The 14,483-nt window shown below is 41.6% G+C and overlaps 1 protein-coding gene across 2 annotated transcripts; it reads left to right on the top strand.

Moving 5' to 3' along the window:
- Window positions 1–354: 354 nt before the first annotated feature.
- arhgef3l (Rho guanine nucleotide exchange factor (GEF) 3, like) lies at window positions 355–12,591 on the top strand. Of its 2 annotated transcripts, XM_076277365.1 has the most exons (13): window positions 357–745; window positions 1,042–1,099; window positions 1,645–1,707; window positions 2,709–2,756; window positions 2,862–2,969; window positions 3,543–3,710; window positions 6,548–6,610; window positions 6,767–6,863; window positions 6,980–7,056; window positions 7,522–7,779; window positions 10,553–10,723; window positions 11,622–11,808; window positions 11,938–12,591. In XM_076277365.1, the coding sequence occupies exons 1-13, from the start codon at window positions 687–689 to the stop codon at window positions 12,171–12,173; spliced, it is 1,593 nt and encodes a 530-aa protein (XP_076133480.1). In that variant the 5' UTR covers window positions 357–686; the 3' UTR covers window positions 12,174–12,591. The 2 variants fall into 2 exon arrangements, with proteins under 2 accessions (XP_076133481.1, XP_076133480.1); XM_076277366.1 differs by lacking the exon at window positions 1,645–1,707 and having other exon boundaries at window positions 355–745.
- Window positions 12,592–14,483: the final 1,892 nt, after the last annotated feature.

Genomic DNA, 14,483 nt, shown 5'->3' with positions numbered 1-14,483 from the left:
TCCACAGAAATAACCTTTTTCATAACCTTTTGGTGTCAACCTGAGCCATGCACTTCACTCTTCAGGCTAGCAACATTTAAGCCGTTCCATCAGCATGCTTTAGTTTCAAAATGAGACAACTCATTTAAACCCTTAGTATTGTGTTGATCATGTTAGTTCTGTCCAAACAGGGAAGTGGGTCGTCAGCCACAACCCTTAACTTCCTTAAGTGCAGCTGACTCGAAATGACAGATGGTTCTGCCTTCTGCAGTTCACATGTCACTGCCACAAGTTACAACCCCCGAAAAAAAAAAAAAAACTCAGTGCCACCTGAACCCCAATCAATCCCGGCTTATCAAGGCATCGCTCGCATCACCCCAGTGAGGTTTGCGCCCTACCCATGTTGAAAGGAACAACAGGAAGCTGAAGAACATGCTCACACACAGGATGTGGCTTGTAGAAGTTGCAAGCGCTAAGAGGAAGAGCGCAGGAGGGGGGAGGGAGGGAGAGTTCGCTCGGTGCAGCTCTCTCAACTGTCTGACCCTTTTTCATTAGGTGCGACAGGTGTCTGGACTAAGGTTTTAGTCGTGTTTTTTTTTTTTTTTTTCCCCAATGTCTGCGTTTTATTTATAGACTTTTTAAATGTTTTTGTTTTGGGCTGTCGTAAGTTGTGTCATGGAGTGGAAGAGGCTTTGAGAGAGAAGCAAATGATGGAAGTAGAGAGGATGGAGCCTGAAGAATCGGAGACGGATGAACTATCTTCCTGGTGAGGCCTGTCAGGCTCCTCAGTCAGTTCACGTTTAAGAGATAGCTTTATAAGAGCTTTCACTAGTGTTCTAATTTGGTCTGGTTATGCTCCTACAAGCATGGGAGACCATAGGTTGTTTTCTACTTCTGAGTTTCAAGAAATAGATTTTATCATGTTGATATATCCTTCCACTGAATATCGTGGTGATTTCTTTAAACAATTACCTGTGATCATTCCTCTTTTATGTCACAGCATGTGCCTGATTTCCAGTCAGTGGATTATCCACCTGTTAATTTTCCTTTATGAATTTCCAGGTCACCTCACCCGAGGGATCGGCTGGCGGCTTGTGCTGGTTTTTCTGACTATGCAGGAGTAAGAAATACATTTTTCTATCCTTCACAAAGTATCTCTTGTCTCTGACACATACTGTAATGTGTTCAGTTTGATAGATTTATGGTAGACCCATGGGCAACTTAAAGCTTATGCAAGACCCATTTTGGTAGTAGGTTAATGTTGAAAAATGAAAGACCAAATATAAAAAAGGGCCAAGGTTACAGACAAAAATATTCAAGTCGTTTCACTCTAGTTGTAAATATGTGTGTTATATAGAATTGAAACCCAATACTGATACACGTGGACTCACCATTAAGAACAGAACAGTTTGGAGCAACACAGACATGGTGGCACCCAACACTTGCATTTATGTGGATATTTAGCTAAAATAAGAATTAGCTACAATTTCTTTTTTGTAAAAATGTAACAAAAATCTATAGATTCTATTGCTAATTGAAGCCACTGTCCATCACCATAGAATATTCTGAGCACTCCGTGTATGAAAAACAACTGTAGGCTAACTGCTCTGTTCCTATTAAAGGGCATAGTCTCCACCAATGTTTATCTTTTGGGTTTTATTGCAGAAGAAAAGGAAACAGGACCCATACAGTGGTGCAGGGAGTTTAGCAAGAGCCACAGAGGACAATGTGAGATGATTTCCTCAAGCCTTAGCTCATGTCTCATGAACCTGTTAACACTGATCTTCAGTGACCTTCAAATGATTGAGATCAATTGCTTTTCAGTGCATGCTATTGTGCTGTATGTCTCAAAGACAACTGTGCATGTTGACCCACTGGTTGACTGAAAACTAACTGAGCAATCATAGAATAACTTCTTCTCATCCTCTGTGCTCGTCTTGCTTCTCTGCTCATTTATCTGTCGATGTCTATGTAACGGAAGCTTTGTGAGGCCGCAGACCCCTCTCTGATAACGAACAAGGTGACTTCAAGACAGTACACGTCAGAGACCCTCTCTCTCTCAAACTACATTGACCTTATCCAATCAACACTGGCCACAAAGGTCACTTGTGACATGCAACTCTGAACGTGTCCATTTCGACAGATAAATGGCAATGCAAAAAAGATTGATATGACAGTTATGGCAAAGAAATAATTGTACTATTCAGCTTCCTGTTTCAAGACGGAAACTCAACCAAAGCAGAAACCGTCTCAGCATATTCTGCTCTTTCACTTACTGGCGTTGTCATCCGCTCTCTTTCTTATTTTCTTGCTCTCTCTCTCTCCCTCTCTCTCTCTCCCTCTCTCTCTCTCTCCCTCTCTCTCTCTCTCTCTCTCTCTCTCTCCCTCTCTCTCTCTCTCCCTCTCTCTCTCTCTCCCTCTCTCTCTCTCTCCCTCTCTCTCTCTCACCGACTCTCTCTCTCTCTCCCTCTCTCTCTCTCTCCCTCTCTCTCTCTCTCCCTCTCTCATAACCTTCTTCCTGGCTGCTTATTCTCACCGTCTAGATTGCTTTCTTTCACTTGAGCATTACTACAGTGCTGACAGTCAGCCTTTCTCAGTAAAGCATGAGTTCACTGTTGTATTTTTTATAAATGACAGTTTCCTGTGTTCCAGTTTCCACCTCTAATTGCTCGAACTTTAGCACTGTTTACCTGAGTAAGTAAGTCATCATGCTCTGCCTTCTGTGATAGGATGAAGAGGACCCTGATGTCAGTACAGACTCTTTTCATGATTCTGAGGTGGGATATACAATGTTATTGAATATTATCATTTAACTCTCCCTGTCATTTGGCCAGATATTTATTTGGCTATTTTTTTTTTCTTTTCTATGAATCATTCTGAAGGAACCTTGTAATAAAAAGGTGAAACCTGTTGGAAAAGGGGCTCAAGTCACAGGCATTATAACACCAGTGAAAACGCCAGCATTGAAACGTCTGGGACAGTCCATACAGGTACCACATGCATACACAAGTGCATCACACTCACATGTGAAGTCATATGTTATTAACTCGCATGTGAAGTCATATGTTCAGAGCTTAACGTGTTCAGGCACCGTGCCTGAATTCAGGCGTGAGCTGGTATGCTTAAAATTCGATAATAGGCAATGAGACTACAGTATATATGATGTCCTCATAAATGTCTGATAACTTCAGGCACAGACATTTTTATTGCTTTAAGCCCTGTATGTTGTTTACTCGCATGTGAAGTCATATGTTGTTAAGTCATATGTGAAGTCGTGTGTTGTTAACTCACATGTGAAATCATATGTCACTGACTGACATGTGAGGTCAAATGTTGGGTGTATGTGTGTATAGACCCTTTCAAGAGAGTTCCATTATCAGCATCATAGTTGGCCCCAGAAGGCTTCCGTTTTAACATTCCATATGTTATCTTAATGCAGAGGAAGTAGATTGGGAACCAAATAGAATGTTCAAGCATTGTTTTTGTTTTTATTGTTGAAAGGGTCTATAGATGCTTTATCTTACCTGTTGACATTCAACACCAACCTTGACACCCCGTCACAGAGGTCCATCAGTTTCCGGACAGAGGCCCGGCCACTGCCAGCCATGCCATCCATCCGGACGCGACAGAAGGCATCTTCGTTTCCACGGCGCCGGAACAGCCAGCTGTGGAGTGACACGGTGGACTGTATGACCAATGACATGAGCGCCAAAGAGATCAAGAGACAGGAGGTAAAAGCACAGCGAGCATGGCCCCAATGATTTCAACCACAGACCGGGGGATAGGGGTTACTGTAGAGCAAAGAAGATGTGTTAACTGATGGAGGAAATGCTGAATGCTTCAAGGGAACTCACTAGAGCAGTGCAGAAGCTCACGCACACAAACACATGCCCATGCCAGGGGCGTAGCCAGGATTATTTTATAGGGGGGGCCAGCTGGGTCCAGACTTTTTATTGGGGTGGCACTTGGGAATCAAAACTACTATTTGAAAACTACTCAAAAAGTTTTGAAGATTAGGATAGCCTATTTTAATAATGGCAATAAATTGTGTAAAGCCAACACTGATACACAGGTCAGTTTGTTGTCCACTCCAAATCGTTTTCCATAAATAGGCCAATGCTATAAAAAAGTACATTATGATAATGCACCTTACTTAATCAGTCTTATTATGTGTGTACACTCATGATGATTCTAAAACAACTTTACTGTCATGAACAAAGTGAAGGCAAAAAGGTGTTTCTTTGTCGAATAAATTGAGATGCAATGTGTGTCTCGAATTGGATGCCATGCAGGAATTTGCTGGGATCTCAAAACCGTATGAACTTTGCCATAGAGAAACACATGATAGCGTTGGATTATGTACATGCCTTGCCACCACAACACACAAAAACGTGGGGTAAGTCGAGCTATATGAAGTTATTATTTTGATGTCATTTCGTCTGTTTTATAACCCAGAAGGATGTACTTGGTATCAAATGGTAGCTCTCTATCTCCTCTTTCATCTGACATGCGTGGCATATCCGATCACGGGTTCGTGAGTAGCCTAATTCAAACGAGAGTTGGTTTTTGTACATTATGTTATTTTGCAGTCACGTTGTCTGTTTTTATAGCCCAGAAGCATCGATATACTTGGTACCAATAGATAGCCCTGTGTCTCCTCTTTCTTCTGATATGCTTGCCATATCTATGCGATCACGGGTTCGTGAGTAATTCAAACGAGAGTATTGGGTGCGCAGGTAAACTATAAATATGAATCAATTTGATTTAATTTCATGATTTCTTTTTATTTTCATAGCCTACTTGATCGCACAGGCAAGAGTTTAGTCTCGTTGGAAAGCTGAAACAACCGTGGGCTACACTTCCTGACTGGGCCAATGGTCGTAGATAGAGTGCAGTAATTTGTTCAGTCCCTGCTTTGCAAAGTGTTGGCAAAGTGCCGTCGAAAACGGCAGCAATTTTTTTTTTTTTTTTACTTTTCACTGAACGGAGCTGGGGGGGCCAGCAGGGTGGCCAAGCTTTGACCAGTGGTGGCCGTGGCCCCCCCTGGCCACCACGTAGCTCCGCCCCTGGCCCATGCGTATAATCACACTGTCCTGTCTGAAAGTACTTTTATACCAAGGGGAACTACCACTGCTCTCAAACATTAATAGACAGATATTTTGGGGACTGGAGGTCCTTAGAGAGCAAACATTTCTACCTGCATCCCTCTCGTCTTGTGAGGGAGAAAGAGAATGTTTCAGTCATCATCCCTTTTTAGTGATGGCTGGCAAATGAAGAGCTTACCCCCATAGGAGGTGGACTCGTGGGTAGGAAAACAGTGGGAATGGCTGGAGACCAATACAGTGGCTTGCAAAAGTATTCAACCCACCTGAAAGTCATCATCACAAGCTATTTTTCCAATCAGTATTTTTATTCTAAACATTTATGCTCTACTTTATACAGTATTTTTCAAAGGCAATTGAAGTTATTTGTTAGCCAACATTAACATTAAATTAAATGAATGCTTTGTATAAAAGCCTGTCCTTCAATGTTGACCAAAAAAAACAATAGGAGTTTTTTGGCCAACCTTCATAGGGTTGTGTGTTGCGTAATTGCTAGCACTGCTAATGCCCTAAGAAGGACCTTCAAAGTTGTGAAATTTGTCAGTGGTGATATGCTTTGTGGATATATCTTGTCTGCAGGGATTGTGAAACATTTTAGAATTTAAGGGAGAAATAAAAATGGACTCAATATCACAAGAAAAACTTGAAAACAAGGACAAAATCTAAGGCTTGGAAGATGGATTACTTATTAGTTGGACAATTGCCCAAGACACAATGTTGAAACAGTACTGGAGTGGCTCAAAACTGTGAAGTGAACATATTAGAATGGCTCAGTCTAAGCCCTGGATCCACAATCCTACTGGGAATCTGTTGCATTCAAATCCTGGACCACCAACCTCCAACATCCATCTTAGATGTTCTGGATGCTAATAAAGAGTGGGGAAATAACACTGCAGCAAATTGTCCAAAGCTGGTAGTTCCTCACTTCAGAAGACTCAAGGGCTTCTCTATCAAGTATTAATGTATTAATGTTGAATACTGATGTAGACATAATTATTTTAATGTTTTTAATTGGTTTTAATTACTGGTAGTTTCAAATGTTCTACAGCATATGTTTCCATAATGGAAATACCCATTGGTAAAATACGTATACAAGCTTTCTTTGTTAACCAGAAAATACTGACTAAGTCCAGCGCTATACAAACCAAACTAAATGCAAATAGACATGGTGGTCTAAAACTAGGGCACTGGGTGACTGACGGTGGTCAGACTTGTGAATGCTTCTTTGAACAGGTTTTTCCGTAGTACAACACTTTCGAAACAGGAAGTGAGCTGGCACTCAACCTTCTTCTCTCTTTCTGCTTCCCGATAACTACAGCCTTCTCTGTTGGCAGCCATTATTTTAGAATATTTTAACTTAGAGTAGCTGTATTTATTTATTCATATTTATTTTCACTTGGATTTTTTATTTTTTAATTGGATGTTGGGATGTCACTCAATTTGAAACGTTGTGCTTCAATTCACAGATCATCTATGAACTCACACAGGGGGAGAGGCAGCTCATAGAGGACCTGAATTTGGTCAAAAAAGTATGTGATCTGTCCATTAAAATGACCTAACTTTTATTCTGCAAGGCAGCAATGCTAACCTGCTGACTGACATGATCTTGACTATTATTATATGAACTTTGACCAATACTTGGAGAGAGTTGAAGATATCAGTAGCTTTGTCCTCATTGACCGCAGGTGTATTACGAGCCCATGCTGAAACTGGACATTCTGACGGAGAGTGAACTGGGCCAGATATTTGGGACGCTCGACTCCCTCATACCTCTTCATGAAGGTACAGTGTCACTGCAGAGCAGCAGTGAACCACACACGGAGCAGCAACACTCCAGGGCTCCCTCTAGTGGGCAGCAGTAACAGTAACAGTCCACTTGTGGGTTAATGTAATTGCAGATTGCCTGAGTCGCCTGGAGCGGCTGAGAGGAGCAGAGAAGACTGTGGAGGCGGTTGGGCCCACCTTACTGCAGTGGGTGAGTGCTAACAGGAAGGATGTTCCTGAAGTGACATAATGCTGAAACTTCCCTTTTCATTAACATTCCACCAATGTGTACTATTAAAATAGGTACAAGGATACAAGGAAGTTTATTGTCACATGCATATAGTTACTGGAAGTAAGAAATGCAGTGAAATTATGTCTGGTGTCAGCCAATTTGTGCATTTATGGGGGGGGGGGGGGTAAAGAGTGCAGTAGAAGTAGAAGTTGAACTATTTAAAATCAAACGTGTATAAAGTGCACCTCTAAGAAGCTATGTCAAGTATACTAAAGAGCCTTCAAAGGTATTGGTATTTTTTTAGTAGACTATTTTATGCACTTCAATTGCATTAAAAATTGTCCTTAGGCCAGGTTTTTGCACAAGACCATCACTATCCTGCCCGCCAGTTGAATAGTAGGTGCTCGTGGTCTTTAAACCATTTTGATATGTGGGCCTCTTCAGTTCCCCTGCCTGGAGGCATACATCACCTACTGCTGCAACCAGGTGGCAGCGAAGGCGCTGCTGGACCAGAAGAAGCAGGATCGGCACGTGGACCAGTTCCTACGGCTCTGCCAGGAGTCCCCCTTCAGCAGGAAGCTGGATCTGTGGAACTTCCTGGACCTGCCGCGTAGCCGATTGGTCAAGTACCCACTGCTCCTCAAAGAGATCAAGAAGTGTACGCCCAACGACCACCCCGACGAGGACTTTCTACCTGACGCTGTGAGTGTTGACCAACCATTATTATGGCCATCATAAAGACAAATGGTTATACCCTGCTGTAGCAGAGTTTTACTTTATGTTTACAATTGCATTCAAATAAGACTGTGATCTGTGAATGCATTTAGATAGATAGATATATACTTTATTGATCCCCAAGGGGAAATTCAAGAAATTTAGCAGACAATTGTAATATGTAATATGTAAAAAAAAAATATTTCTTATGTGTGCTATCTGGGTGACTAGTACTGGGTACTAGCCAGAAAAAGTGGGTTAGATTGTAAGTCGCTGGTGGTAAAAGCATGAGCCAAATAAATATGTAAGTACACCATGTCCTTGTTAGTGCCTGGCAGCGGTATGTCTGACTGGCAAGTATATAACTTCAGCATAAGGCAGTGGTCCCCAAACTTTTTCTTCCGAGGGCCAGCTCACTATGCCTGGCTCTAAGAGAGGGCCAGAGACTCGGAGTATATCAGTAACCATAAATAGCTTAGCTCTGTGAACAAAGGCAGTCTACCTTAGTTGAATATTCCATTTAATCTATAGGCTATTCCAATTTAATACCATTGTTATCTGTGTTTATATTGCCATCATGCCATATCAGTGTAAAATGTAGCTCAAATGAAATAATAATAATAGCATTCTCAAAACTATAAGCAGGGAGTCCCAAAAGTATATTTTGAACTCTGAACTTTGCATAGGCTACACAGCTCAAGTTGTGAACAAGCAATATCCTACAAATAATTTAAAGTTCTCAAACTATGAGTTTTATGAAGTGGTGGCAGAAACATCTGAAATGACCACCATTCTAACTTTCACTCACCTGATGAGAACTTTGTGAACTCTGTATGAACATTTGAACGAGTGAGTAAAAAATATAAATAATTATACCAGAAAGTTCCAGAATTATGACTTGAATAGAAGTTAGTTAGTTATTAACAATTAATTGATACATTTTTAGAATACTTTGAGCACTGATGCAGTCAGCAGAGGCCTCTTACATTGTTTGCAGGTAGGCCTACTATACATTTCATTCCGTTTTCGATGGCAAACGCGAAACAGCGTCAAAACAACCACCAGTGGACAAAAAGAGTATTACATGTGTACTGTTAAGACCCGCCATAGAGAATGAATGGGGGAAATTACGGAGGTTTTAGTTTAACGATGTCGTACTCCCGTGCGGGCCGGATCCTATATACCACGGACATGTTTTGGGGGGCCACCTAAAATGAGGTGGCGGGCCGTATCCGGCCCGCGGGCCGTAGTTTGGGGACCACTGGCATAAGGTATAAACAGCTTCTCACACCTCAGACCGAAAGCATACTTCATTTGAACTCGCCTTAGTGTGTATTTCTATTCTAGCTCAGTGTAGTCATGAAATTTGAGTTGATACTATAATTGTGTAGTTGCACAGTCCAGTCAGTTCCAAAACTGCCTTATCGCCAGAAATTTGATAAACAAATAGAAAATAAGAAATAGAAAAAATACATTAAATACACTTAGGCAGTAGTATGTCTTTGAACAGGACTTAGACTGGGACCAATTCTCCAATTCTATGAAAATCATCTAGAAAAGTAAAGGAAAAGTCGGTAAACAGGCTAGTTTGTATAATTTTGGGTGCCAGTTTCAAACATTCTGTTTATCAAGCATGATTTTGCATTTAAAGCCTACCAATAACATAGGTCTCCATTGGCAGGACACTACAAGTGAAAAGGGTAGTTTCATATCACCATGAAACTTCCCTAGTTGATTATTTACTTTGAGACAATATTGTAATGTTCATGTTTAAATATGAAAAGTTCAGATGCAAAACCCTCTAAATCCGTCTGACCACTTTTCTTTTAAATGAGCATTTTTCATCAGGCTCCTATAGGTTTTCACCTACAAATTGATATTTCAGATCAGTTCAGAAGAGAGTGGTATTTAGCGGGTTTTGAAGCAAAATTATTTGATTAATGTATATTATGTGTGGAGAGCATTCACTCATCATTGTTATCTCATTTTTGACGGAGGTGGCGTTCCCTGAAACAAGAATTTTTAACATGACTTCATCTAATGTTCAGATTTTTTGTAGTCTATATGCAAATATTTAATTAGATAATACCTCATTTACATATTCACATGTAGATATCAGAAAACTTGAGATACAAACAATATTCTCTTAACATAAGTTGATCTTGATAATCTTGAATTTCCCCTGGAGATCAATAAAGTATCTATCTATCTATATATGTAAGTAATCAACTGGTGAAGTGGAATAGGGATATCTATTAGTTATGATTTGTACCCTATCCACCGTCTATGGAGGCCTATGTTGTCATGCTAATTAGCAGGCTTAAAACTTTTTAACTCTTTAAAAATGTTACCCATACATTTTTGGAAATAGCTGGTTTACCAACTTTTCATCAAATTTGCCGTCAGAAGTTCACCTTTGCAAGAGTTGTCCAGTGTAAGTACATCTCTGGTCTAAATCCTATAAGCTTTGTCACATACCTACATACCAAAGCATTCATAACGCACATTTAGCATCCAGTTGTTTTGTGTGTGCACACAAGTGTGTGTGTGTTTGTATGTGTGTCAGTGTGTGTGCCTGTGTCTGTGTGCGCGAGTCACCATATCTGCTGTAGCGCGCAGCTCTCAGACGGAACACAAAACTAGCGCCTGTGATACGTTTTTCACACCTCCATCTCACCTCACCACCACCCCCTCTTCTGTCACTTTCTCCACGTTCCTTCCTCCCCTCCACCCTCCCCTCCACCTCCACCTCCGCTCTCAGATTAACATGATTCAGAGCATCATCTCCCAGGTGGACCAGAAGACGGGGGAGGCAGAGTGCCAGTTCTACAGGCAGTGCCTGTGCTACGCAGAGGACGCCCAGAGAGTGCCCGAGATCATGCGCTCGCGCTTCATCTACTGCCACGGGGAGCTCAAGAGCACCAAGGGACATGTGGGTACAGCTAGCAGCAACTCTTTAAAAATGGGACTGGTAGCCCTGTGCATAAGGTGTATATCCAGAAATACGCCGCGTGCTCTTGGCCATAGAGGGAATCAATGTTGAAGAAGACCAGGTGACACCAGATGTAGCCATTATAATAAATGGTTAATAAGTTATATTTCCTACTTTTCTGACCCTTGTTGGAGTGCCTGGATTGGTCTCTTTTGCTTAGGACAGTTACTCCACTTACACTGCTGTCTGTGATACATTTAGTCATTTAGCTGATGATTTTTATCCAAAGCAACTAAAAGGGAAACTATCAAGGTACAGTGGGACAAGGACACTGATATATCTGGGCCATAGGAATCTCTTCACTCATGTTATACAGACATGCTTTGCTTCTTCAGAAGGTTAGTAAGTATAAGTATATATACTTTTTTGATCCTGTGAGGGAAATTTGGTCTCTGCATTTAACCCAATCGGTGAATTAGTGAAACACACACAGCACACAGTGAACACACAGTGAGGTGAAGCACACACTAATCCCGGCGCAGTGAGCTGCCTGCTACAATGGCGGCGCTCGGGGAGCAGTGAGGGGTTAGATGCCTTGCTCAAGGACACTTCAGCCGCGGCCCACTGGTCGGGGCTCGAACCGGCAACCCTCCGGTTACAAGTCCAGAGTGCTAACCAGTGGGTACTTCCACCATTGTGCTGCTGGAAAAGGAGTTCCCGAGTGGCTCCGGGGGGGGGGGGGCTGTGCCTGTAATTAGCTCTCTGTAATCCGCTCTGGATAAGAGCATCAGCTAAATACCTAAATAAAAAGAAAATTTAAAAAGCAATCTAGTAAACATGCACTCAACAAGGATTCAACTATTCATTTTTCATGTTGTGTCTAAATTCATGTCTCCAGAAGCTGCATGTGTTCCTGTTTGAGCTGGTGTTGGTGTTGACCCGGCCTCAGGTGTCCGAGGGCACAATCCAGTTCCAGGTGTACCGCCAGCCCCTCCCTGCTGCAAATCTCACCCTTGAGGACATCCCAGACGGAGAGGCAGGGAGCTCCGGATCATTCCGTGGGGCCTTCACTGGGAATGATAAAGGTAGAGAAACTTGGTGTGGGGTGTTGGGGGGGGGGGGGGGCATAATAAAACTTGGTTTTGGTCATCTTGAGATTTAGCAATGCTTGTGGAATCTCACTCTTCTCCTTTCTCTTTTTGTCTTTCTCTCAGTGAAGAACTGTTTCAGAGTGACCAGCAGGGGGCGCACTAAGGCACAGTCCCACAGCCTCCAGGCTAACGACTCCTTCAACAAGCAGCAGTGGATCACCTTTCTGCGCCAGGCAATAGTCCAATCACGAGACAGCGAGACTCACACCCGCCGACCGTCTGGCTTCTCCCCCGACCCTGACCTGTGTCACATAGCGGAACTGAGCCTGAACTCCGACATGGAGATGATAGGTCAATAGAGCTCCATAAGCAATCAGGGTATTGAACATGAGGGGATTTCACATGGAACATTTTCACATGGTACTTGCAGTGACTCTGTACCCCCCCCAACCCCCCCCCCCCCCCCAAGCGCTGTGCCACTTCCATCAAAAATGCCGTGAACTTCCTCCGGATGCCTACCAGTAGCAGAATAAATCATAGGATGAGGACCGAAGATAAGAGGTAGTTTTCAGAAGAAGATGATACATAAGATAACGAATGTATGTGTAGGTGTGTGGTTGTGTAACCGTTGGTTTGGTATTTTTTAGCACTGAAGAATTTTATTATTTGAAACTGGCCTTTGCTATCTGCATTTGCCTACGTATTAAATGCATACAATCTAAATATTCTTTATTACATTTTATTAAAAAAATAAACTGACATAATTGCTGTCTTCCACCACTAATTATTCATTTATAATCCCAAAGAACTAATAAATAAATCTATTCCTGTGATGACTGGTAGCATATGGAGATGCATCCAGTTACGAAGTTAATGTTGGTCAGGACTCTCTACTGACTGACCAGAGCTGTGGATGATGAGGGAAGACTTTTTAACGTGTCCTAATTTGAAGAGAACACTCTAAGAATAAATGGTTCTATGCTATCACACGGTTCTATAAACAACCTTTTTTTTTTAAATGTTTTTTTGCGGCCCCAGCCGTGGCGCGGCTGGCTGGGGCACCTGCACCGTACGCCGGCGACCCGGGTTCGATTCCCGCCCCGTGGTTCTTTCCGGATCCCACCCCTCTCTCTCCCACTCGCTTCCTGTCATTCTCTACTGTCCTGTAAATTAAAGGCATAAAAGGCCAATAAAACATACTTAAAAAAAAAAATGGTTCTTTGCTACCAACTATAGAACCCCCAAGAACCCTTATTTTTAAGAGAGTGCAACATAGTTCAATGGTTTTATAACTGCTGCAACAGAGAGCCACTCACCCATATACAGTACCCTCCAGATTTATTGGCACCTCTGCTAAAGTTGACTAAAAACCGGTATAAAAAATAATCTGTTGGTGATTTATTGTAATCTCACAATGAAAAAAAAAATAGGAAAAATTCAACCTTGCGGAAAAGCAAATTTATTTTAAGAAAAAGGAAAATCTCATAAAGAAATACATATTTTTAACAAAAACACGTTGCTCACAATTATTGGCACACCTCCTTGTAATACCTTCTTAAGGCTCCCTTTGCCAGTAAAACAGCTTGTAATATTCTCCTGTGACACCCCTTAAAGTTGGAGAATACAAAGCAAGGGATTTAAGACCATTCGTCTTTACAAAATCTCCCCAGATCGTCCAGATTCCTAGTTCTTTGATTCACCCCACTCTATGGAGTTTAGATCAGGGGACTGATATGGCAATGTCCGAAGCTTGATTTTGTGTTCAGCAAACCATATTTGTTTTGATCTGGACGTTTGTTTTGGTTCATTGACCTGATGAAAGATCCAATCATGACTAACTTTTAGTGTCTTGGCAGAGATTGACAGATTTCCTTTGAAAATGTTCAGGTTTTTCTTGGTGTTCATGATACCATGCACCTTAATTAGGTACCCAAGGCCTTTGGGAATAAAAACAGCCACATAATAGCACAGCCCCTCCACCATAATTCTTATTAGGCATGTTTTTTTTTTTTCAGTATAGTCATCTTCTATGTACGCCAAACACACCTAACGTGTTTCTAGCCAAAGAGCGCAATTTTCATTTCATCTGACAATTAGACCACACTTCCAGACAAAGTCTGGAAACTCCAGTAACTCCTGCTGTTTACATCGGTAATGAAATGACTGGACAGGCTTTTACCTGGCATGCCCTCTAAATAATCTATTAGCAGTGATCTACCATCTTCCATAATGTACGTGGGGGCAAGATAACCATGCGACTGTCCAAGCATGTTTGTCACATTTCCAGATGATTAGAACCTTTTAATCATTGTTTTAACTGTAAATATAGGCATTTTCTACACAGTGAAAAAGAAAGTCATGAACTACTTCTGAAAGTTCACAGACACTCTGATTAACTTAAATAAGTTGAAATTAGACAGGAAAATGCTTCTGTTACATTTTGTATATAAGATTTTTCAGGGGTGCCAAAAACGTGTTTTCATTCAAAATATTTATTTCTTTGAGATTTTCCTTTTTCTCGAAATTAATTTGCTTCCCTTCAAGGTTGGATTTTTCCTAATTTTTTTTTATTGTGAGATTACAATAAATCACCAATAGATCATGTTTTATACCGGTTTTTAGTCAACTTTAGCAGAGGTGCCAATAATTCTGGAGGGTACTGTACAGTA

The sequence above is a fragment of the Alosa pseudoharengus genome, unplaced genomic scaffold, assembly GCF_046254945.1.
Source record: "Alosa pseudoharengus isolate Yale_2024_CS ecotype anadromous, Long Island Sound unplaced genomic scaffold, YU_APseudo_1.1 YU_APseudo_1.1_scf_9, whole genome shotgun sequence".
In the NCBI taxonomy this organism is placed as follows: Eukaryota; Metazoa; Chordata; class Actinopteri; order Clupeiformes; family Clupeidae; genus Alosa; species Alosa pseudoharengus.
Note: the sequence above shows the minus strand (reverse complement) of the source record. Positions and strands in the feature narration are given on the sequence as shown.

Bases quoted from the DNA above. Each gene is read 5' to 3' on its own strand.
- arhgef3l (XM_076277365.1), top strand. From the start codon at position 687: ATGATGGAAGTAGAGAGGATGGAGCCTGAAGAATCGGAGACGGATGAA. The intron at 1,708-2,708 runs GTGAGATGATTT...CTTCTGTGATAG, and splicing joins CAAGAGCCACAGAGGACAAT to GATGAAGAGGACCCTGATGT. The intron at 6,864-6,979 runs GTACAGTGTCAC...ATGTAATTGCAG, and splicing joins CCTCATACCTCTTCATGAAG to ATTGCCTGAGTCGCCTGGAG.